The sequence below is a fragment of the Lissotriton vulgaris genome, chromosome 4_1, assembly GCF_964263255.1.
Source record: "Lissotriton vulgaris chromosome 4_1, aLisVul1.2, whole genome shotgun sequence".
Taxonomy (NCBI): Eukaryota; Metazoa; Chordata; class Amphibia; order Caudata; family Salamandridae; genus Lissotriton; species Lissotriton vulgaris.
Genome location: NC_141691.1, coordinates 890,184,436 through 890,210,984, shown reverse-complemented (window position 1 = coordinate 890,210,984; position 26,549 = coordinate 890,184,436). Strand labels below are relative to the sequence as shown.

Genomic DNA, 26,549 nt, shown 5'->3' with positions numbered 1-26,549 from the left:
TACAACATGTTGGAAGGAAATACAGGACAAATGCAAGGGTTTCATCCACTCAATGGCTGGGATGGCATGCCACAGCGCGATGTCACAAGAGGCGTGAAATGTGTGCCACCCATCATGCAAGCCGACATACGAGAAAATGATAAAAGCCAGCCGTGTGGGAAGGGATATGGATGAAGAGCACAAGCAGGTCTCCCGCCCACCCCTTTTCACACCTCTCTAAGGGGGCAAAAGGGGAACTTACCATTGATTGGCACTTTTAGGAAGATACATATCAGGAGGAGAAAAGAGGAGGAGAGAAAGGAGACAGGGCATAAGCAAAAGCACTCACGAAAACTACAGGTATTTTCTTTGTCACAATGTGGTCCCTAACTACAGGAAGGGGAGACTGGAAGCACGCGGAGTCCATTTTCTTTAAACTGTACCATGTATTGACTTTTTTTTTAGATTCAATTATACAAAAACAAAACCCAACAACAATCTCTCTTAAGGAGATGGGGGTTTGTAAATGTTGTCTGTTGGTGTCACACAGGGGCCACAGGAACCCAAGAGGTTGAACTATTGGAGTGTACAGCTAAGACATACATTTTTGGGTACTTGCATGGTGTTACATAAACAATGAGGAAGGTGTCAAAGAAAAGACGGGCGATTTGTCTAGGGAGGCCAAATGGAACAGCTCGTAGGCTTTAACAACCAGGAATATAACAGAGAATGTTGTTCAACAAGGATGGTCAGATCCTTGCTTTGTGTGGGGATGACTTACCACATAATGCCTCAGGACAATATGTGTACGTAGAGCATACTAAGACTTTTAATTCATCTGAGTGTTAAAACATGAGCCCAAACCTCTGGGGATTGTCATGCCATGTCAAGAATGATGGTGCTCAAAAAGCTGTGAGATTAGGACATGACCGTTGGGTCAAAAGTTTAGTATGATGGGGGTCTAGGACATGACTGCCTCTAATTTTACTGGTGCCGGACGCTCATTCAAAGTTTTAATGCAAAGACCTTTCTTACAGAGACAACCAGTACATCATTAAAAGTGTGGACCGGACATTGGGAGAGAAGTTCAGTGGTTAAGGCCATCTCCCGTTAACAGCAGTTGAAAGGAAGGGCTTTTAAGCCGGTCCTGCAGAAGGCTAAATGATGAGCCCTTCAAAAACTTAGGCAGTATTTGTATATTTGATAAGCAATTTCAGTGCCAATGAGTGAGACAACGGCTTACTTCAAAGAGAATAAGCTTCACCCCTCCAAAAAGGCTGCTTTGTTAAGCTATGCTGGTGATCTATGGCGAAAGGATAATTCCAGTCATGACTTTGGAGTGGTTTCCATCTATGTACATGCCACTATTCGTGGTTTTCCATTTTCTACTGCATCTCGCTATGGCTGCGTTTGTGATAGTTTAAGGACCTTTTTCACATTATTATAACTGCCTTGCCATGTATTTGGAAAGATGCCATACCCTACCCTGATTTTCTTTTTTACTGAATCATATTCATCTTCCAGTTCAGTTTACGTATATGTGAGGTTTCTACTCAACCTGGGAATCTCAGCCTCGGCCCGGAGTTCTAAATTTTCATAAATTACAAAGAGGGAGGGACCGCTCCTCTATTGACTGAAATCAATAAGGGGAGAAGGCGGCTTTGCCAAACTGCCTCCGTTTTCAGCCTAAAGAGCTATTTCTGGTTGAAAAATAGTTTGAAACATGGTTAAACTGAGGTCCTAAGACCACATGCATCTCTCTCCTGGCATGCATGATTTTAAAAAGTCACAAAAGTTAGTAGATTTCCTCTATTGTCACATTTGCACAATGCTACCTGAACGTGTTTGATACGTGCTTCTCTATTCTTTTGGGTTTCAAGATCCTATTCAAGGAGTTTCTGCCCTAACGGTGATGTTTGGTAATTCAGTCTTTATGCTCCTAAATGGGACAGATCCGAATGGTTTGTAGTCATTGAAGCAGGTATAAAGCAGGGATGGATCATGTTATGCTTGTTTGATGTAAATTGATTCGAATGGCCGACCTGTATATAATGAGGATACTCAAAGACACCAAGAGGTTCTTTAAGACCACAAAAGTCTGTTGCACCAGCCATGTTTAATTATATATGGTCCATCTATTGTGTAGTGTGATGTAGCATACAAAACGGAAGTCTATTGAGCACTAATGACACCATAGTGGACCACAATTAAAGTGAATGCACACCCCTATGGTGTCAATGCAACAAGCGACACATTTTCACCACTGACTTCTGCTGAGAGAAGCAGGTGCCCCGGCTGTCTCCATCGGTGCATTTGTCCACTTCTCCATTCCCAAGAGGTCTCTTGTACCTACAGGAAGGGGATGGTAGGTGTGTGCATGCCCGGCAGTGGCTCAGCCCAGCTAAACTGCTCAGTGTGGCTGAGTCAATGCCAAGACCGGTCATGGCCCAGTACTCTCCTAAAATGGTGCAGAGAACAGCACGCTCTATTAGGGAGGTCAGTGAGCAGGTAAGGAGTATTAGGTAGCATTATGTGTTTCCACTGGTCCTTGGTGCTTTTACTGATGCGAATGATGACATTATAGAGGCAAGGAAGTACAACAAACATTGTCTGTGGAGCTGGTAGAAAAGGGGAATGTTGTGGAAGGAGGCCAAAGGCACAAGGTATAATTTTCTTTGAAAGCTCAAGGGCGGTAAGAAAAGGGGTTGAAGCATAAGTATATTATATGCTGTGTGTGCAACCCTCGTTCCTTTCATTGTCACTCCTTGGACTGCTGCTCTAGGGGCAAGTAGAGGAAACGAGAAATGGGTGGGATCCCAGCAATATTAATGGCGTTCTGTTTTCATTATCTACAAGTAGGTGTTTTCCACATTTGGGGTCACAACTATTATATATGCTGCACTTTGGGCCCCTCAGCAGATCACATCCATCATGGAGGGTGAGCCAACCCCATTTTGTTTTACTTGATATGACTGAATAGGAATTCGAGCTGTGGATTAACCAAACTGTATAGTATTATATAGGTTAGGTAGGTCCCTGCCATAGTTTTTCTTACATCACATCGCATTATCATTTGTATTTTGTTGTCATCGCCACTTTACTCACTACTCCAAAATCACCTTCCTTTTGAGTTTCACCCTTCCTTCCATTTATCCTCACTCCTCTTTCCTTCTCAAGCTAACAAGGAGACGCTCTGCACAGCAAAGGTTTACTGCTCAAAGAAAGGCAATCAACTAACCTGAATTCCAGGTTGCGGGTCATAGTGTCCTTCTACCATAAGCCAAGGATTTATCTGCTAGACCATGCATCTCTGCTATGCCCGACAAGGGTATAAAAGGCAGAGATCAACAGTCCTCCCCGATGAGGATATTAGATGCACAGAGCATTTAGAGATGAGATGCACTGCTCAGCCCCACAAAATGATATGCTCCAAGATGCATGTTGCCAGTGACACTAGACCAGACTCCTCTCTTATTTATTGCCATGATCTGCTGAGTCAATGCTTGAAATGTATGGTAATCCCATAACAGGTTTACAATTTTATTTTTCCTAATGACATGCCATCAGTCAGTTGAATTTGTCCCCTCTTCCTAGACCATGGTGTGTGCCCCCGGGATCTCTATTTGCCCTGTTCTTGTTCAACACATGTACAAAGTGTTCTGCAGGACACAGCAATTTCTTTCTAGTAATCTTTACGCAGCAAACTCCCTTTCCTTATGGTTCACTTTTTAAATCCCATCCTCCAGGCAGCTGGATGAAGAGCAACTGGAGATGTGGCTACTGTTTGAATTGTTACCTAGGATGAATTGCCATTGACCTGACTGTGACAATCCCCCTCGGTCATTCTCATGTTTCCCCTTTAGAACGTGTTCCATGGGTCTTCCTAGCCATGCAGACACTCAAACATCGAAGCCGACTTTAATGTGCGGAGTCTGAAATGTTCGGCCACGGGGTGAGTTGGCTGCAGCATCCTTTAGCACATACTGACCATAACAAGCATTGCACGGAACAACTGAAAACAACAATTAATTAAAAGCCATGCTAATTTTTGGTAGGGGATGTAGCCCAGGTATGTACAATAACAGCTAGGTTGAGTAATGCTTCACACGGGATAGCACTTGGAAAATGGAGTTCACAGATAGTTGAAGGATGTCCATTCTCTCATTAGAAAAGCAAAAGAAAAAACATTTCTGAATAACTTAACTGATGGAATGTTCCTACAAAAATGCTCCGATAAATGACTGCATTTAGGAGGACGGTCTTAGGTTTGTAGCACAATTCACTTACATTTCAACAGAATTCACAATTACTGGAACGCATGAGAAGAAACTTGCATTTTCTTTGAACATCAAACATACACAATGCTGTACTATTCAGGGAGGGTCACAGCAGTTAGCAATCTTGCCCCAGCAATTACAGCCTTTAAAAAACATAAAAGCTAAGGTGTATAACAGAGATGGCACGAAATAGGTGAAATACATCTGACATTTCCAATGGTCCACTGCTTATAGTGTTGCTACTATCTGAAATTGTTCCTCCTAGGTGTTGGAAGTGCGTCTTACAGATGTGTTCATTCTTAATGAACAGCTCTCGAGATGGAACCAAGGGCGCGCCATGAACCTGCTGGGTGTGAATGGAAATGTTGCCTAGCTGCTCCCCTCACAGTTTTCATGCAGTGGTGTTGATGTGAAACACGGGGGGGGGGGTCTTTTGAGCAACTGCTATGTTAGTATAACTCTAAGCCATGACACAACACTTCAGTTCCAGCCTCCCTTTCGTCAACAGATGTGCATTCCGAACCAGTCATAAGAATTTCATTTAGCGTAAGATTATCCTTTAGTATGAGCATTTTGAGTCAGTCAAAGATATTATCTGGTGTCGAATCAGATGCTGGGATAATGAATGCATTCTGAAGCAGTCATAAGAATACTACCTGACGTCAGAGCAGATAACTGGTACGTATCTACATTTTGAGTCAGTCATAAGGCTATTATTAACTGATTTCAGATAAGATCATTCATTGGTATGTCAATCATAAGAATATTATTTGGTGACAGATCTGAACATTGGTTATAATCTATATTTTGATAATTCATGAGGATATAATCTAGTTATCGATTCGTTTTTGCATACAGGGCCTGTCATATGGATAATATTATCTGGTTTTGGAACTAGTCATCTGTTAATCAGCAGCAAGAATTTTTATCTTTGATCCACGTAACAGTGAGGGATCTGATCACTTCCAAAGTAGGAAGAAACATATTTACGATATTACATGAGTATATTGTGGACTATATTGTCATTTAGATTTTCAGGTGTATTAGTTGGCGTATTTCCTTTGGTCTTTTTTCCAGTACCCAATGGATCATGAATAAAACGTACCTTTTGGTCAGACTCTTAGGTTGATAAACATTCTGGTACTGCAAGACGTTTCAGAAAAGGTAGAGGACCTGGCCCGCTGGACAGATTCTATCCCACAGTCAACGTGAAATCTGTTAAATTTGGTTTGCACGCTACGGAAGCTGTGGAGTATATAACTCAGGTACACTCCCATTACCCTCGTCTTCTGCTTCCATAAACCTGCTATATATGGCTATATACACTGTCTCCCATTCAAATTTACAACCTTCACAGAAATGTTACAAATACTATGAAAATCCACACTTATGTTGATTGTGACTTTGCTAATTACCTGAAGTTGCATACTATTTTCTAAACTCTCCAATCACTATCTAGTTGAAATGAAACCTGTGGATGTAGGGGACAGCCTTACTTAAAGATGGATTATCATACGCTCAAAACATGCAGCACAAAAGAAACATATTTGTAAATCTAATAAGGGCAAATATAAGCCTCAAATGAGAAGGCAAAATTGCTGCAACCACTGGGCTCAACTTGATCAAGTAGAAGTTGAGCATTTCTGAATTAAACTGCCTGTGTCAAATTAAACTTCAGGAACCCTTCCAGGCTAATATGCAGTTACGAACTTGAGCTCCCTCTGTCTCCGTTACACCTCCCGCCAGCCGAACTCGAACAACTAATCTAAACTATTCAAACTCACTTTCCGAATGGATCCTATAGGCTCTCAGGGGTTGCTATCATAGAACCTCTACCCTATCTGACTGAACATGTTCACCCATACACATCGAACATACCCGTGACTTGATAGTGTTCTTATCCCATTCTGGAGTAACCGAAAGGTAACATGCAGCATACTATAACACTCTTAAAAAAGAAATACACAATTGGAGGCTTTTTACAATGTAATGTAAATGCTCCTGAAATGCCAAGTGTGTTACACTGCATTTTTAGGTATGGCGTTAGTCAAGACCTTTCGATTTTACTAAAATTATATGTATAATATACTAACTTACAGGGGCTTTCTGCCAGTCCTCTTCATCCATTGGCCTGTTATTTAACCATTTAGCTTTGTTTTTCTGCCCATTGCAGCACACAGCATGGGGCAATGGGTCAACCCACTTTAGCTATTATATAACTTCACTGTGAGTGACAGCATCCTGCCCTTTCACAAGGAGAATATTCACAAAGTTGTTCCCTGAAACATATTTTTGCATCTAGCCATTTACTATTATTTTTTTTTAGATTGCTAAGGACCTGACAGTTTGGCCAACAAAAACGTTTTGCAAAAACCATGACAAAACTAAACAAGCACTGACAAAGCCAAAAGGTTGATATCCAACACCAGACCTCTTGGCTTGGCCAATGCTTTACTTTTTTTTCTGATGCCACATATTAAAATGATTGCTGTCATATTATGGGGTTGGTCACTTCATCTTCCCTTCTGTCAGAGCCCTTTTCCTCCGTGTAGTGGAACCTCCACCCTCTTACTACACCCCTAGTTTTGGCCTATACAAAGCAAGGAGTTCTGACAATTAAATCACAACCATAAAAAATACTGTTGCCACATTTGCACAAGCAGTCAACGTCTACTCCCAATGCTTACAAATTAAGGTGGCTAAATGACATAAGGGGAAAGTACTACGAGTAAAGAACCCACTAAACAGGGTTATTCTCACAAAAAAGGAAGAGTAAAGAACAAAAAAGTCTAGTGTTGTGGGGTGAACAGATCCATGTGTTGCAGTAAGGGTTTTGTGTGTTTGTGATGTAATGTGGGGTCTGCAGCTAAATGTAATTGATGTGTATATAAAGAGACTATTACACAACCCACATATGTAAGTAGGGTAGGAGCTTTTTGTGTACACAGTCTGAAGTTTTTTTAATCTGTAAATGAACTAGACAAACAGGTGAATAATTAGGGTTTTCCTAAAGTTTGTTTGGAATCTGGAGAGAGGAGCCGGGTGTACTAATAAAGTTGTGTCTACTCAAATTACAGATTTGGAATTTGGGAGCACAACTAGAAGGAAAAACGCTCTACTGAGGGAGAATATGATCAGAGAGTTGACTAAGCCTGAACTCTGATGTAATCTTGCTTCCCTACAGGTTTTTTTAAAACTTTATTTTTCAGTTTTACAAAACAACACAATTTGAAGAAGTCATCAGATGGAAATGTGCATGCTGAGAGACACAGTACACATGAGACAATGTGTTTGGAAGACAGATCATTCCAGGGATGCAGGACAATGGATATCCCACAGGTAACGACTGGGTTCTCCCTACATTCATGTCATGGAGCTCTGTTGTTGCTCAGGGTGTTGGGACCACTGTCAGGGTTTCAGCCCCCCATCACCCGTGCTGTCACTGTCCATTGAGGTCGTATCCGAATAAGGATCTAGGAGAGTGTCGATCAGGACCCTCCAGTCAGCTAGGTCATCATTCACCTTGCCGTCCCATCTATTGAGCTGCAGGTGTGTCTCCTCTGCTAAGGACCAATCTGAAACATCTTTATGTCACCGTGTTATCATAGGTGCCCTCTGCCCCATCCAGGTAATGGCGACCCTCCGTCATGCTAAAACTAAGACCAACTGTAGGAATTTGTACAGTATCTTCCTGCCCTTCGGTCACTTTATGTTACCTAAACGCAACATTGAGGGGAAAGAGTCAACTTCAAGTGCATGGTTCTGGTAATGTTGTAGTGTACTAATTTAAAGCGGACGCTGCAAGAGAGAGGTTGGGTTAGTTCATTAACTCACGCCCAAATCCCTTCATCCAATGGATTGACTAGGTCGCAAGCTGCACAAGCCCAGGGTGGAGGACCCACAGTGTTCACATGCATAGATCTGTACAGCAACAAAATCAAGTGACGACCCGAGCCGCAGCCTATGAGGGTCTCCAGCGTTTGTGTAGGGTAGGTGCTGCGGAGTAAGTTGATCAAACCACCCTGGCCGTTTCTGCCAGGGCTGCATGGTGCAGGAAATGACCAGGCTCAAGTTCGAACTCCTGGCGGGCCTCCTCGAAAGAGATGAAGGTCTCCCTGGGGTACAACTCGCCTAAGAGGGTGCACCCTATCAACTGCCACGCCTGATAGGAAATGTTTTCTATTATCTGTCTGACTTGTTTTACGGTCCAAATCGATTGTTCATTGTGAAATGGGGCCTGTTTCAATACGGTCCACAAATATCGGTGACATAGTAGAGCTGCTGTCAAAAATGAAATACCAGCATTTGTAAAGCGCACAGCTACCTCTGAAGTGGTGTCCCGCCGCTGGGGGGCCCTCGAGAAGATTAAGCACGCTACTGCACAAAGTCACATGGTGTTGGGCTAACCTGCCACCAGCACCGGGGATCGAACCTCAAACCCCTAGTTCGGAGTCAGGCACCCTGGCCGCTGCGCCACACCTCTTCCAAACTATGTAAGGAAGGTCCTACAAGACCCCAGCGTCCTCCGTCAACAATTCAGGCAGACGTTCCGCCTCGGCACTGCCAGCCAGTAGGCTTTGCCTTATAACTTCAGTATATTTAGTAACACTAAGAACCAAGAAGGAACTCATAATGTATTTATTAATCCACTTATAAAGACTTTGAAATACACATGACATAAAAATATTAAAGAAAATGTTCAACGCAACCCATCACACATATTGACAAGGATAAATTTAAGGTTAATAACCTCAGGAGAACCTTTCGTCAAAAAAAGGTGCATTCAAAGAGAACATGTAAAAGGTTTAAAAATAAGCTTCAAATGCTGGATTTCTAAATACAAATAGCTGAAGTTGCTGTTGCTGCTCTTCGATGAGCACTGGGCTTTTGGGCAACATGAAACTGCTTAATTGAAGTGCAAACCAAGTTAATTCTGTAATCCAGGGTACCTTTATGTTTAAGTAAAGGGTGATCATTTGCTGGTCACTTAGAAAATGATGTTATCTGCCCTTCTATTTCCCAGCTATGTCACTGTTATGTTATTAAGACTCTATTAACTTATACTTAGTGCGAGTAAGATCCTTCCCTGGTAGGTGCAACATTATGAGACTGTATGGGGGAGTATTTGGGGAGACAATTAAGGCTTTAAATGTATTAAATAGAACTATAGCGTAAGCATGGAGGATGATAACCTAAGTTGTGGTGAAACAAAATAATTGGTTTGAACAAATAAAGTTACGCTCAAAGGGTATCTGACACCAAAAATATGACCCCATGGGCAAGATAACCAGGAGGTCGGAAGAAGCAGAGCATTTCAGAGTTAGGTGTACCGCCTACAAGTATTTCTCTGGGTGCCTGCTCTCATGGGTGGGTGCCTGCTCTCATGGGTGGGAGCCTGCTCTCATCGGTAGCCGCCTGCCATTAAAGTCCTTAGTAATCACAAACATCTTGCTCACACAATCAGAAGTCATGCCAAGGAAAATATTTTGGGATCACACTTGTGAACAGGAAGGGGCACATTTTAGAAGGACATATTGATGTGTGGGATAGACATCAACATCCAATAGGGACCTAATTTCGAAGCTCCATATAAAGCAAGCGTTTTAACATAGGCAAAGAAAGAAGGCAGTGGAAAGTTTTGACATTTGCTTAGGGAGAGAAATGTTTCAAGAGGGGAGCAGTGAATTCCCGTAATGGTAACTGACACATCACCCAATAAAAAGGCCAGAACTCAGGATTTAAACTGAGTCTGATACCAAACGTGTCAGTAAGTTGTGCAATACCAAAGAGGGGACCTTTCTGCCTACTATCTGGTGATGTAGGATAATTCGAACATACGGGGTGGTGGTAACAGCAGAAATATCCACCATAGTAGACAATGAAATACCTATAAAAATATGTTATAATAGGAATTCCCAATGATGTGGACCTTCCCAAAAATATGCTTCTGTTCTGCACATTGGAGCAGATGTTGGCAAAAAGGGACAGAATGGGTCAGTCCACAGTTTCCAACGAAATGGAAATGGCAGGAGTGCATGGACATGTGAATGGAAGCAGAGAAGGGGGTATATGAGAATAGAGGCGGTCTACAAAAATTCTGATAAATATGGGGTAGCTGAAAGACCCTATACGGCTTAGATGAATTAGAATTTGGGGAGAAGATGAGGCCTAACGGCTAGAGCGGTCGACCTCGAAGCTGAGGAACCAGGTTCGAGTCTTGTCAGGGACGCTCAACATCCTGTGATTCTTGGCAAATCACTTCATCTCCCCAGTGCCTAACAAAAATGAATGCATCCGTCTATAACGAAACTGGGGCTCATGTAGAACGCTCTGATACCTGATATTTTCAGGTCAAGTTCGCGCTACAACTTAAAAAAGAAAAGAAGGCCCAAAGGAGCTGGGAGAAAAAGTGGATGGGGAAATCTAAATGAACGTCTAATCAATGTACACTTATTAACCCCTCTGACGCTCATGACGAGCTCGTGTGCTCATGACGAGCTGAGCTCGTCATGACCGTTAGAACACTCAGGCGCAGGGCTAATTCCCCTACTTTGCTGGGCGTTCTAAGGAACGGGCGTGGTCATGATGAGCTGAGCTGAGCTCATCATGAGCACATGAGAAACGTGGCTCATGAGCAACGGGGCGCTGTACGCATCCCCCTTCCCCCAGCACAGCGGGGGAATCGGCCCCGCAGCCAAGGGGTTAAACAGTTAATAACTTGCTCTGGATTCGACATACGGATTTAGGCATGTGATAAAAGCAATACTGCAGTTGTTAGTATTTCATTGAATAATCTACTTAAAGTAAATAGTACACATATTAAAAAGTGCTTGGCATTAAGTCAGGCTTCCCGCAATATACAGTTTTTATCAATGACTTTAATATTCGCAGCGGTTAGAGGCAACTGGCAGCAGAAGCTCTGGTATGAATGATCTGGTTGCTGTTCTAATCCTACTGGTTGTATAATAGCCATTGTAAGATAAAAAGCTACATATACTTCATGTAAAAAGTAGTCTTTGACTTCGAACTGAAAAGTTATGTTGTATTGGTTTCTTTGTTGGCATGGGTTTAGAGCCAATACTATATCAATCTGAATGAAGGATTTAGTATTTCAAATTCTAAAATGTTAACAAATATACCTCGTTTTATTTTCGCTGCAGCAAAATAACTAACTGTACTGATTGTGTATCTCATGGGTAAACACAAAAAGCATTGGTTATGCTCAGTGACCATTAGAAAGACCATCCCAATAAGAAAAAATAAAACACACTTCTGGCAAGTGTGCATGAAATTACTCTTAATTTGTTGATATGTATAACTACATTGCTGTTCTAAGTGCCCATTTCCCCGAGGTGAAATGAAAAAAAGAAAACAGATATATGCTCAGGAGAATAGCATTCAATAGTGTCTTATACAAATCTCAGAATGTCTGCGTATTATATATTTTTTTTTAAATGTTTCAAATCACAAAAACAGGCACCTTTATATATGTCTCCTTTTACACTACTCCGACTAAAATAAGATGAAAGGTCATAAATACAATGATTGGCAGATGGAGTCTATGTGCAATGAAGTAGAATAAATATGGTTGATGGCGTGACCACTTGGATGATATTGCACATGCAACATACTTCTTTCACAAATCTAGTCTTCACAAAACACAGCAGGCAAATCCTTTGTATTATTACTGTGCACAGTGGGGTGCAAAACAGTTTAGGTTTTTTCAAACTCTGTTCAAGTAACAGTTAAATATCCCTGTCTTTCAAACACCAAAACCCACTTAAAAAAAACACAGAAGTGAAAAAGGGAAATTCTCTCACCTAAAATTGCAGTTGGCACAAAAGGATCTGTCAAACACCACAAGCAGGTCAGTGCAGAAAAAGGTAGAAAGAGAGAGAAGAGTAAATGATTGCGAGCCCAGAGATCTCCTGCCGAGAACTATTACAGGCATTTAGTTACAGTAGGAAGAAGCAGTATTTACTTCATGCAAGATGGAAGACAAAGCAGCTACTCCATTCCTGTTGACATTACTGATTTCCATTTCAGGTATAGCTTCCCGCTCCGATTACTTAGGGGTTGTTGACTAAGAAGAGACAAAAAACTTCCCACCTTACCTGGGTAGTAGGAATTAGGCACGGAGGTGCTCAGCGTATTTGTTTTCATTGTGAAAGATGATGGTGAGGATACAGCTGAAAATACAAAAAAGGCAAGTAAGTTTCAGAAACAGACAAAATGTCTGCCAGATGTACTACACTAAACAGTAACTATAAAGTGGTGCCGATAATAATTTATTTACTTGAGGCATGTTTCCTCAAAATAATAAATATGCTTTGTTGGACAGGTATCTAGTAATGTACAATAGTAAATTGGTGTTCCATTAAAAAATTATTTCAAATTCCGCTTAACTACCTTGAGTAGAACAAGTTTCGACCATTAACCCAAATACGTCTGTGCTACTTCATATCTAAATGGAGAGTTCCTACACCAATAATAAAATAAGACCGGCAGCATTTTCTAAAATGTCACATAACTGCAAAAGTAACCATCTCTAGCGACTACAGCCGAAGCCTGTTCAAATGTTTAATGTTCAAAGAGAATTAAGTGGTATCTTTAAGGTAGTTCTAGAATCCAGCCATCAGCAGTCCACGACAATGACCAAATGAAATGTGTGTTCCTTTTACAAGGAGATCGATTTGAGGTTACACAACAAAACATTACTTATTATTTATCAAAGAAACCTGCCTGAAAGATGTGGTAGGTTCTCAAATTTTCACATTCCATTAATTACCTAAGATCTTTCACCGTGATATGATAAACAGTGGGTCCGATTCACAGAACTCCTAAACTTACTACCATTTTGGTATTCACAGAAGGCGCTTACTCCTAACTTTTGTGAATACCAAAATGAGTAAGTGCTTGTCAATACCATGAGTAAGTGCCTTCTGTGAATACCAAAATGGTAGTAAGTTTAGGATTTTTGTCTTAAGTTAGCTCGGTGAATCGGGCCCAGAGAGTACTGTCCCTATACTTTCACAAGTCTGGACCAGAACTATCACATTAATACTTTTCATACAATACACATTATTTGTTTTCAATATAATATAACAATTTTACCCGAATTTTTTTTTCATGAAAAATATAACCTGTCTGGACAGAGTAGCAAAAGCAGGAACGGAAAATGTAAAGGAACAATGGAAGTCTGTAAAAATCTTTGATGGGCATGAGTCTTACTAAATGAAAATAATTGTATCTCCAGGTTGGTAGGGGACGGTCTGGGGTACTCAGAGCTCAGCAACATCTATTTTTTCTTTGATGTTATAACACTCTTAATGCTTTTGACTGAAGTAGCTCCTCTTGTAGTGTCTGGCTGTCATGGTTTCTTAGGAAACCTTGTCTGGGTTGGTAAGAAAACATTTGTGTGTATGGTTCTCACTTAGCACCACTAGGGTGAATGCCAGATTCTAAAACTAGGTATTCACTGCTATGATGTAGCAACGGATCACTGACAGAATATCGGAAACAAAAATATCACCTTGACAGAATATTGTGAGAAAAATATTGAGACTGAATCTGTCAAGAAGGTAAATAGGTAAGCTTAGATTTACTATCCTTTTTTCTCATCCATTTAATGTAGACATGCACAAAATAACAAAGACCAGAAAAATAACACACTGTTGTACATTGACACAGTCAAGTAAAACCTGTTTCCCCTCAGCCATTTACAACCTCTGTGTTCCATCCCCCCTCCACATTTCCAAAAACATATGAGTCGGAGTGAGTAACAAGAAATACAGCAGAACCAGCAGTAACAAGGAAAGTACATGGATTTCCTCTATATTCGTTCCACTTTTCCCATATTTTAGCCCATTTTTTCAGGACAGCCCTTGCTCTCTTACACCGCTTTCTCAGCCAGCATGCACCAAACCATATCCTTTTTCCAGTCTCCCAATTGTGATGCCTCATCCACCCCACATAAATGTGCAATATTTTGTTTGGCTACCATCAGTCCCAATGTGATCCAAGTCTGTTCCACGAAGTCGAGCTCTTCTGTTCCACAAAGTCGAGCTCTATTGCATCCCAGCCGTTCAAGAGGCACCATTTTGCAGAGGATCCCATGTTGCTCCCACAGATATTTTTCATACAAGTGATCACAGACTCCCAATATTGTGTGTCTCGGGGAACCTCCATATAGTGTGAAAGAATGTACCTTTTTGGACGCATTTCCTGCAACACCGTGCGTTCACCTCCCTTTACATTTTTACCATGGTAGTGCATGCATAATCAGATCTACGTGGCATGTTTACCTGCACTGATCTTCATAGCCACTTCTCTTAGGGATGTCAAGGTCTCAGGCCACTTGTCATCTCCTAGGCCCTCCAGATAGTGCTCCCATTGTTCGCATAACTGTTTTAGGCTAACTGGTGAGTTATTGATTAATTTGTGGCATGTGAGGGAGAGTGCCTTGCAGAGCATGTGAGCAACTAACAATCTGTCCTCTAGTGTGGAGGACTTGGGGAGGATCGTTCATTTCGGCAGTGCCTTCTACAGTGCATGGCGTATCTACAAATAGCGACAAGTTTCAGCGAGTGATAGGTGGTTCTCATTTTACAGTTCAAAGACTGGAATGATTCATCCCTGTGTCCAGAAGTCCTCCACATTGGAAAGATCAATGAGGTCCCATTTATTTAATCCAGGCTGTGTTACTCGTGTCCCCAGTCTCACTGAGTTCCACATGGGAGTGGCCTGAGTTATCTTGTCCCGCCAGGCGAGTGTTACTGCTACTGGATCTTTAAAGGCTGTGTGACAAGACCGATCGTGGATTGCCCTGAGATAGTTCCCCAGTTGCCTATCCATGCAACAAGGGGGTCTTCTGCGGTGAGGTGAAGCCAGGGGTTAATGGTGGTTAGTTGTGTCACCCAAAAAATATTTTTTTATTACAGGCTGGGCGATTCCACCACTGTACTAGCCTCTTGTTAGCTTTTAAGGGCTATACATGTAGGGCCACCATCCCAGACCAGTGTACACGTTTTGCTTTCAATTGCTTTAAAGTAAGACACAGGGACTGGGTAGGGTGTGTTGTGAAGAGTATAAAGAAAATGACGCAGGCCATCCTTTTAAAAAGTGCGGCCCTGCCGAGTAATGAAAGGGGTAGTGACCTCCAGTGCTTAACATTGCACCTCAGGCACGTGAGCGGTGGTAATAAATTATTGCTGTAAAACATGTCAGGGTCAGCAGTAATTTTGTAAATCTCTAGGTAATGGAACCCATTGTTATGATTCCTGCCTCACAATCACAGGGCAGTCATGGCATGTTCCTGTGGAGGAAGGAGATTAGGGACTTTCTCCAGTTCACAGCATGAACAGGAAAAACATTTGCATATTCTTTCAAGCGTAAAGACTGGGTCTCAATCAATCAGTCAGGGTTTTGTAAAGCGAGGAACTCACCCGTGAGGGTGCAAGGGGGGTGTAAGGGGGGCGGGGGAGGGGGGGGGGGGGGGGTTGGAGTACAGTTCCGGTTCTTTCGAAGAGCCAGGTCTTGAGGTTCTTCCTGAAGGTGTGCAGGGCCGGGGAGTGTCTGATGTTACAGGGAGCTCGATCTGAGACATACAGCACAATGTCATCCGCATAGACCAACATTTTATCTTCCCAGTTGTCGGTCCATTGCAGCCCTCGAACCAAGTGATCACATCTGATTGAGGCCACCAGTTGCTCTAAAATGAGAGTGAAAACTAAGGGTGAAAGCGGGCAGCTATGTCTGGTGTCACGTTGGAGCCAGAATATCGGAAACATACCTCAGTTGACTGGCACCTGATCCAGGGGATCGTTGTGGTGGAGCCTTATCTACGCCATGAAGCGCTGGCCAAATCCAATCCTGGCCAACACTTCAAACATGTATTGACACTCGACCGTATTAAATACCATTCTGGCCACAAGCGAGAACTCAAGGGCATCTTCCTGAAGACCTTCAGCTTGACCCAAGACACCGTAGGTTGAAAACAGTGCTCTGCCCTGGCATAAAGGCAGATTTGTTAGGATCAATAAGAATCGTGATCACCTGAATCATTAGGGAGGCATATACCTTGCCAATATTTTGATTTCAACATTCAAAAACTAAATTGGCCAATGTGAAGCGCAATTCTCTAGTGGTTTACCATCTTAGTGGATGACCACTATATGGGCCAACCTTTGACCTATGGGAGGGATCCCGGTTGTGGCCTTCCTTGAACTTTCAGAGCAGGTAAGGGGCAATTTTAGAGGCCGTGGGCTTGTAAAGTTCAATGGGCATGCCATTAGGCCACATTGCTTATGTGTTTAAGTCATGGATTGCACGCACTATTTCAGCTCCAGTGAGCTCCTTTTCCAGGAGTGCCCTGTCTGAGTGTGAATGGCTTGGGAGTTGTAAGTCTGTCAATAATTCGCGAGATTTGTCAATCATGGCCGTAATAGCTGGGGAATATAGGTGGGTGTAGTAACCAGCGGAGGAGTTCACCGCCCCCTGCCTGCCACTCACTCATCACTATCAGTTTGTATTTCCAGCACCCTGTTTTGAAATATGCACAGATGTATGCATGTAGCCAGCAAGCCAAAGTATCACAAAAGTAAGCGTGCCTGCACCATTAATTATCCCAGTACAATCCACTGATTCAAATTGCTACACAAGATACTTCTACTTGATCAACATGCAAAAAGATTATTACTTCATTTGTGTGTGACATCCCTGTAATTTGCCAGGTGAAATGATATCTTGCTTCAAACTGTCCCACTCTGCCAATAGCAAAGATCTTACTTAGAACAGTCATTGTTTGAGAGTCTCCTACATAGCAAGTTGCAACACCTCTCATTCAGAGAGTTACAGTTCAGTGCCCAGACGCAGGAAAATATACCCTCTTGTGTTGTGACCTCATCACCAATCATGCGCCAGATACACAGGCGCAGCAGTGACCTGGCCTTCAGAACACTGCGCGCTGTTTTTGGTTATCCTGGTTCCTGAGGACTATTTCGTTCCAGAATTGAATTGTTAATAAAAGAAACAGAGTGCTTGATATAATATACAAATCTGGGCTGGCAGTTAGTTCTCTAAATTGTCATTGTACTTACTGCCCCTTTGAATGATTGCCTCTAAATGTCGTTTTTTATTCCATTATTTAGGTGACATATCACTTGAACAATGCCCACCGAAACACTAACCAGGACATTTGACACTTTAGCTAACTTGATTTCCCGCAGTTGTACGATGCAGAACACGCCCTTTTGTCTAGTGCCATAAATGTCTGTTTTGATGCTCCAGAGCTAGCTCCCACAACACCAGTCACTGACTCCCTCGCAGCTTCAGGACCATCTCATCTGATCTACTCATGAAACAGTTCACAAGCTGAAAACCATCACTGCCAATAAAGAAAACACACCCACTTCCGAGCCCTCTGCTCTGCCTTCACCAGATCACTGTGCTGTGCTGATCCAGACGGCTCAAGGTTATAAACTTGCAAAAATAGAATTCCTTCTGATGCTGGAAAATGAACACACTGCAACTATAAAATAAAAATGCCAGTTTAATTCCCGTTGAATCTAGCACAGAGTCTAGTGAAAACAGCAGATTGATCAGTAAGTGTGCATGATTAGCATGCAGACAAAATTCCCCAGCACAGAAAGCAATATTTATTACACAATAATTCACAAAAAATTGTATCCTGCATAGAAGCAGCTTAATTTAATGGATCCCACTGTGTAAAAGTTATGACTTCGAAATGTTGCTGATGTGGCACCAGCAAAATATAGTATACAAAATCCGGGAACACATCCTTAGGTGTGATGCTACATAAACAGAATCTTGTATACTGCTACAACAAGTAAACAATTTTCTAACTGCATTGCCCAAAATCAATAGAGGCAGAGGCTGCATTATGTGAACAGACTTACTGCACAAACATTTTACGACTGTAAACATGCTGTCCACATGCTGCTTCCCTTTTATCAGAATTCAGGGGTCCCATATCACACTGCGATTTTTCCCAACATTATTGGACAAGCCAGCTAAAGTTGAGGAGCGGGGTTTCCCATAGAACAAACAGCAAAAGACTACTTGGAAGTGGCCCGCTCTTTGTGACTGGAGGTTGCACGTTGAAGGCAGCAGAGTTGTTAAACAGGTAAGTAGCAATTAATTACATTTATCAGCTATCCTTTAATAGCAACAGGAGTAAGAACTGAGCTTTAAACTCGATCTACTCAGTCCTGAGTTATCATACACACAAAATGCTAATTGCAAACATTGACCTGGCTTGGAGAGTTCTGGCCTTTGGGGTCCCTCAACTTTCCTCACGCTTGACCTGTTCGCTAATCTTTCGAACCCAGTCAGGAAATTATGCAACAGCAGAAATTATGCTACCTGGGGCAGATGCTACAGTAAAGTGTTCTACCACGTAAAGCACAATTCCCTATTCTATTCTACTTGCTTTTTGAAGAGGTCATGGCGACCTTATCAAGGCTTCCCAGCGCTAATTCGGACCAAGAAAGCACAAGTGACCCATCTAGATCAAGTATGTTTTTAATAGTTTTCTGAACTTTACTTCTGACTGTTCAAATTTCCTGTGCTTCATGTATTGTATTTGGTTTTATGGCTACCCAAGGGAATCCCAGCGCTTCCTGTGACACTGAAGCCTTTATAGTGGGTAGCACGCTACTCCCTAAACCAAAGTTAGTGGTTAATCCAGTGGTCATTAGGTATTGTTGTACACTGTTGGTTACAGCTGTGCTCTCAGGAAACCATTAGAGGATATTCCTCCAGTTTCATGTGGTACATTAATTTAATGGGAATTGGGTGTGATTATTAGTGAGAGTTCATAAAGATGGAGAATGGGGTGAGTAGGCAAGGCTCGGGGAGGTTGGATATTGCTAGACAGCAAGAAAAGGATACACAGAAGGAGGGTTTGTGAATTGTGATGAGCCAAAATGGGAGGAGAAGGTAGGTTAGAAAAGGAGAGATATTGTTAGGCTCCAAAGAATGGTTACCCAGAAGGAGAGTTTGTCCTAGGTTAGATTGCTGAAGTATTAGCTGAGATTAAGGCAGTAAGGCATGTATCAGAGAAGGCTACACTCAACGGGATGAAGGCCTGCACAGTATTGGCTGCAAAGGGAGAAAGCTTCAACAGAAAGTAAGGAGAGTGAATAATCACTAGCTTTGACTAAAGATTAATTTTCGTGCAGTTTTCTAGGAATATGGCGGGGTAGGTTTTGAGAACAAATGCAATCTGATGAAGTATTAAAAGTATAAAGAAAGGTTGGCGGTTGCTACTTGCAGCCATGCAATATATGTTGCTTCGTCTTTGGCTGTTTTGTTTGGCTGTTGATGGTGCATACTCAGTGGATACATTTGTTGATGGTGCTTGTGCATTCTTAGGTTATATAGATATTGAAGATTATTTCGATTTTTTATACTTCATACAACCTTTTCTAATATAATTTAAAGAAATTATTTGTGTTATTAGTTGGGTATGGGGCGGGTGAGAGTGCCACTCAGAAACAATCACAATCCTTGTGAGACTGAACCACAAAAGTCACTAAATAAACTTGAGCTTAACACTCTGGTAACTTGGCACCAATCTAGTCCATTTTAACTTAGAGGCAAACCAATAGAGTATAATTTTTTCAACACATTTTTATTAGAAGGTAAAAACAAAGAACTCAAAAAATAAGAACAGCAAATAAAACATACAAAAGTGGAGCTTATCCACCACAAGCTGACAATGAGGTATATAAATAGAAACAAAAATAGCATCAGGAAGCAGAAAGCTCCACTAGTGGTTATCTGCTCGCGCTAAACCTGGGAAAGTCACAAATTCAGGACGACTGTGATGGAGCATGAGTTGGATATAGGGACCAGGTTTGTCCCGCTGAAGAGTTACCTTCTTAAGTCAAACTTGGAGGGTGCCTATTGAACCACAAGGAGGAGGCAGCCATGGACGTGAGGAGCAAGTTGAACGTCGCAGACGTTGTTGCTGTAGTGTGAGGAGCAGTAGCTTTGCAATTCGTTGATTGCCAAAGACGGTCACTGTTGGTGCAAAGTGCAGGTTTTGAGTTGTCAGTCATCACGGACGGTTGCTGGAGGTCCAAAGAACTGGTCCCTCTAGAACTTTGCATTGATGGTAGTCTCGGGCAGTTGATTCATGGAGCAATATGCCACTTCACTGTTGCGAGGAGCCTAAAACGTCTGTAACTTCATCTTTTCTTCAGGAGGAGTTCACACTGATGTGACCTCTTGGGGATCATGGCGCACTCCAACAAAGGGCAACAGTAGGGCTAAGGGCAGGTGCAGCTGGGCAGTGGCAGGGCGGCCTCTGGAAGCTTGCTGTGTCCTTTTATCTCACAGGAGGTTGGCCAACTGCCCCTTGAGGTCACTCCGGGTAACCTGAATTCAAGATCAGTAGATCCAATCTTGCTTCTTCAGTCAACAAGGCAGTCCCTCATCCTCAGACAGGAGGTTAGTCCTTCTTCTTACGCTTTCACAGGCCCAGAGGTGTTCTGATGTGGCGTTCGGAAGGTCCCATTTTTATACCTGGCACGCACCAGACTGTGCGGGAAATCCCTAGCCTACCTCTAACTGGTTCTCGTTAATTCTTCCCCTTTTCTTAGCTTCAAATCACGGTTGAAGCTTTTTTAATGCACAATTTTTAGTGAAAATTATCTATGAATACTAATGATTTTTATGACTAAAAAAATAAAATTGCACTTAAAACAATTTGATATGTCATCTAGCTGTGTGCTCTTTTAATGTAGTTTAGATGTGCCTCATCCATTCATCCGCCTCATCCGTTCATCTTGATCCTGCACACTCCCCCTCCCATCAAGTCCCCCTGCGTGACTTCTCTTCCCATAGTCTTTGCAAAGCACAAGATACTGCAACGTAACCAGTTATTTTCCTTAGACTGCAGGTAATGTGAATGAAACTTTCTCTGTGTCTTAAATGGTGCTTACCCCAAGGATAATATCACAGCAGTTCCAATGTGAGCCTGTTAAAATACACTAGGGTATGGGTCATTGTTTAAAAATGTTTTATCTTGTTTTGTGTATGTATGTATGTATGTGTATGTATGTGTGTTCTTATATAGCGCTCGACTTACCCTAGGGCATCTCAGCGCTTGCATTGGGAACCCGTCCTGGCTTTTCCCTGTGAGGTAACCCGTCCTGGGCATCCCCAAGGTGAAAGCCAGGCATCCCGCCGCAGGGGGGCCGTTGTGGAGATTAAGCAAGCTTAATGCCCAGAGTTGCATAGTGTGAACCCGTGATTAGAGTGGGCACCGCAGCGAGAATTATCAAGTCTGTGGACAATTGGGCTCAAGATTTGTGCATCTCTGGACAGCAACAGCGCAGAAGCTACAGGAGCCTTTCTTAAAAGTGGGTTACTGGTATGTGCATTTCTGTGACATTTTCACTTCTGATTTGTTGAATGTGTTTATCACTAGTCACTAGTTTGCAGTCTTTGCTTATTACATATTCATACAATGTGCACTAAGGAGGATTTTAAATTACAACTAAGTGTAAACATGATTTCTCTATTTGTTCCTCAATCCGCAGTTAGCACTCATTAGGCGTAATTAGGTAACCCGGTGTTAATCTGTTTTATAGCACTAAAAAATGTCTTTAGGAGTTTCTACCTGCTAGGACAAATAAAACTTAAACATACATACACTACATTTTTAAATGCCATGTACCCTGCCATATGAGTCTTTAGGGCTTACCTTAAAGGTGACTTATAAGTACTAACAAGCATTGCCACAGCCATTAGGTCTCACCTTTGGGACCTTGTACGTAAAAAAAAACCTGAAGTGTAAGACTTCACGTTTACATTTACTGCATCCTAAATACGAAGTAAATGTAAACGTGAAGTCTTATACTTCAGTTACTTTTGTTTTACTTACAAGGTCCCAAAGGCGAGACCTATTGGCTATGCCAATGCTTGTTTAGTTGAGTTACCGATCTAAATTGCAAGCAACACTATGGAGGTGGGAGGGACAGGAAAGCCAAAGCAACACTGGAGACAGAGGGAGGAATGGAAAAGTCAAAGCAGCACAGGGAAGGATGGGAGGGACGAAAAAGCCAAAGGAACACAGAAGAGGGACTAAGGAATTTAAAATCAACACAAGGGAGGGCGGTAAGGACAGGAAAGTAACATGGAGGGTGTGAGCGGTGGGTAGCAACACAGAGTTTACAGTTAGGCAACGGGTAGAAGCGCACTCATGAAGTGTCAAACAAAAAAAAGAAGTGCTTATGCAGCAAGCAGTGGAAGCAGAGATCTAGCCAATCAAAGTCTCAGTGAAAAGTCAATGCTCCATGAGAGAGACAACGACAAGATTGACAAGCTGAGACGTGAAGAAGAACCATGCAAATGATAGTGATAAGAAAGCCGACCAATGGTAAGCAATGGGGAGAACACCCGTCACTTTAAAGGGGGGTTGAAATGTCCCAAATTGTTAAATATCAGCAGTGATTTTTACATGCTGATAGGCAGGTGGTGCTGAATGTGTCATTAACTCAGAACAAAATTAGATTTTCTTATTTTTAATGGTGAGGTGGCACCGCACTTCAATGAAAACGGGTGTACGGTTCCCAATCGCCCCCATCCACAGGGTGGCATTGGCTCTCCACCCCACAATTACCGTACAACGGGTTATCTGGCATACCTTCAACCCCCTCGCATTCCCCTTTAGTGCCTCTCTCCACTGCTTGGGATATTTTTCAACAGATACCACTGCATACAAACATTCACACACACATACACTACAACTACATCAAATGGTCATTAATAGGAAGCACCCCCATGAAGAAGACACTTGAATTTTCAAAGACCTTCCTTGCTCACACCTTTGTTGGTGTGGACGTTCATAAATGCGGGCACTAAGGACCACCATACCTGTGTACTGCCAGGTATCCGCTCCAGGACCATCACATAGCGCCTTGCTGTATTCTAATATTGGGACCACCTCTGAGGCTGCTCTAGAGGTGCCTGGTCGCTTTTTCTGGAAATGATCAGTTTGTATCCAATTATCATTATAGCCTTGCTACACACTCTCCTAAGGGAGACCTGTTCCATCAATATGGGTAAAGAGAGGCCAGTGTAAATTGTTTTGCAGGGTGGGAGTGTACACAGGCTTGAAATTGTTTTTTTCATCCTATAAACTAACATGCAGAGAAAAAGGTTCACACTGCATACTGCAAAATATTCTTTACTTGGAGGACAAAATTAAGTACAAATGTCTTTTTGATGAACAGTTACACTATATGTACGTATACCCTGCACATTTACGCATGCCTAAGAATTACCAAAGTGAGTGGTTCTACAAATCTGCGAGTATTTCAGCTTCCCAGGGCTATGTGCAGACTATTAAGGAGAATTAAAAAGAAAATACGCCAAATGTCGGTGTAAATCTACGGACCTTTGAATCCAGCCAATCTTCCCACTGACTGAGGCGGCCTGTGAAACTCGCTGCACGTTTGGGCAAAATGCTACACAACAGAGGAGTGAACATTTCCCATCATGAAAAAGGCCAATCCAATTCTGAAGCAATCTTAGCCAGTTTGTAGAAACGTGGAAAACAGAAAGGCAGGAACGCCTGGTTAAGATTTGACCGAGAAACAGCCTTGACGGAGCGGTGGAGTGGTGAAGCGCTGCCTTCCCGAAACGAGTAAAAAACGACTCTCCCCACACAACCTGAAAGAAGCGGGCCAAAGTAAACATTATTCCCCCTGAGTATACAGTACCTGCGCTGAGATTCCTGTCACTGCAATGTACACTGACACAGATGAACACTCGGCTCCCTTCGAGTCCGAGCAAGGAGAGCAGAGGGAGGAGCATGATGAGGCAGATGTAATGAGTGGTGCGTGCGGGCTACAGCGAGGCATTTGGTTTGAATTATCGCGCATGCGGCTGGGCACGATAATTCAAACCAGATGGTGTCTGTGCGGGTAACCGCACGCAATAGGCCGTGGGCGGAGCAAAGGCGGGACATGCGCCTGCCTTTGCCCAATTGTGTGCGGTCTTTGTTAAAAAGATGCACGCAAAGCCCAATAGCCTGGGACCAACCTAAAAGCACACGCACACGTGTGTGCGAGTGTGTGGTGAGATTTCAAAAGCCCCTACATAAAGTCGAGTCGAGTCGAGCAGCGCATGCGCGCTGCGCTAGGCTTAACCTAAAAAGGAAAGTTGAGGACTAGCAAAGGATTTATTTTTCCAGGTCGAAGTGGAAGCTTAAAATTGCACCAAAGGCTGCAGTGTCTGCCCTGAGAAGTTTCAAAAGACTACTTTGGTAGGTGGCACAACGAATGCTGCAGCACACGGGGAGCATCTCTTTTCCAGGCCCTATAAGTAAATTACATATTTTTGATACAACACAGTTCGGACAGTGGACCACTCAATTTTCTCAAAGCACCAACCCAATTGTCACCAACATATTTTGATTTTCAATGAACTGGAGTGCAATTCTCAAATGCTCCCTGTCCTGAAAGCATATCCAAAACTTGGAAAGAAAGTCTATATTTTCGTCATAGATGAGAAAGCACCGCTACAAAAGTAGAAAGTCAATTTATTCGTTTTCTATATTGAATTGTCCATACTATGGTGGGCCCATACAATTGGATATTTCCAAATATCCAGGTAAGATTTTAGCTTACTTGTTTGCTGTAGAACACGGTATTCACCTTATCTATATGAAGTATTCACACAGTGCAGTAGCATTGTCCCACCTCTTATTCTGTTTCCAGACCCAAAACGAAGTCACCTTAAGGCAGTTGCCTGTAGGGGTCGGTCCCGTAATCCCCAAGTGGTGTCTCAATATCCAAACGCGGTCTGTTTTCCGTAGTATGGACAATTCAATATAGAAAACGAATACATTTCGAAAGAGGAACTCTTTTTGAAAACACTATACGCCTTGTGACATCAATTGCGCCCTGAAGAAGTTCTGGTTGACAGAACGAAACGCGTTGGCTCGTTTCTATAAATGGAGTATTAAAAGAACTTTGAATTTTGTCAATCACGATTCAGCGTCTTTATAACAGGACAGTTCAACGACCTCTTTATCTCCCATGATCTGTGGAGATCTACTTTTGTAGCGGTGCTTTCTCATCTATGACCAAAGTAAATTTAATATACCAATTAGGTGTAGGCCAATTTTACCATGATTGAGGGAGAGAGTGCAATTTAGCAGAGGTAAAGTGCAGTCCTGATGCCAACAAAAATAATTTCAGTAGGCTAAGGTAATGAAGGCAAAAAGTTAGAGGGGAATGCAACGCAATGAAGTCAGGTTAAACAGTAAGGGTCTATGTTGTAGGGTTGGATAGCTTGTACTTCTGATTTGTGTTGTCGGACTTGGAGGACTAGACCACCTCTGGGATGTAAACTGAGTCATTCTGTTATCTTTAGGTTGCGATAGGCATATGGATGCAAGCTTCTGGGGGGGTGTGGTTATCCCTGAAATTAATAATAGGGTGTTTACAAAGTGATTATGCTGGTTTGTTTCTTACAGAATCTTCGATATTCATGAAGGGGCATCAGTCTTTAGACAAAGAGGCCAGGATATGAGATAATGTAGATTCTCTGTTGGATCATGTTGGGAAACATTCTTCTGAACTCTCAGTGATGCTCAGTGGCTCTGATGCATAAAGCTGTTTACCGTGTGCACCTCTCTATTCTTGACATAAAATTGTTTGTCAGATCAGAAGTCTACAATCCACTCAAGCAAAGCTGATTTCCGCTCCCTGCCTTAGGAAATTTAGGACTGGCAGCATATTTTTCTCTGTACAAGTTCCCATTTTGGGAAATATAAAAGGAGTTGTAATTCTAAAATGTTAAGATATCTTAATTTCATGAAATCCGTGAAACTATGGCTATGGCAACACTGTTTCTGCCTAACTACTGCCTACATACAGGTCTTTGGCATTAAGAAACGTTGGGGCTAAAGCACTGTTGTAATCTGTACAGTAGACTTATTTTTGTAATCAGAAAAGAATATACTTCAATTTGTATCAAAGTGTACTCTGGTGTAACAACCCAACTCTTAACAATTTACTTCTTTATCCTAGGTACATAGATAGAATTTCACTATATCCACACGGCAAAAGGATATTATTCATTTTCAATTCACTTTAAAAATAATACACACTACTATATATAAATAATAGCAGAAACTAGGATGGCAGTGACGCTTTAAATAAGGAGAAGAAGGTGGGATATTACATGTCACAACAGTCTCCACAAAGCAGCCAAGAATGGGCTCATGGTGTAGTTGTCACTATTGCTACCAAATGT

At 42.3% G+C, this 26,549-nt stretch overlaps 1 protein-coding gene across 1 annotated transcript in view; it reads right to left on the bottom strand.

Annotated features, from left to right (window-relative positions):
- Positions 1-26,549, bottom strand: part of PTPRM (protein tyrosine phosphatase receptor type M) — a 1,525,420-nt gene that overhangs the window by 255,975 nt on the left and 1,242,896 nt on the right. Inside the window, exons 19-20 of the mRNA XM_086967355.1 lie at positions 12,371-12,445; positions 12,077-12,103 (exon numbers count right to left, since the gene is read on the bottom strand). Coding sequence (XP_086823481.1) covers positions 12,077-12,103; positions 12,371-12,445 — 102 coding nt within the window. The remainder of the gene's footprint in view (positions 1-12,076; positions 12,104-12,370; positions 12,446-26,549) is intronic.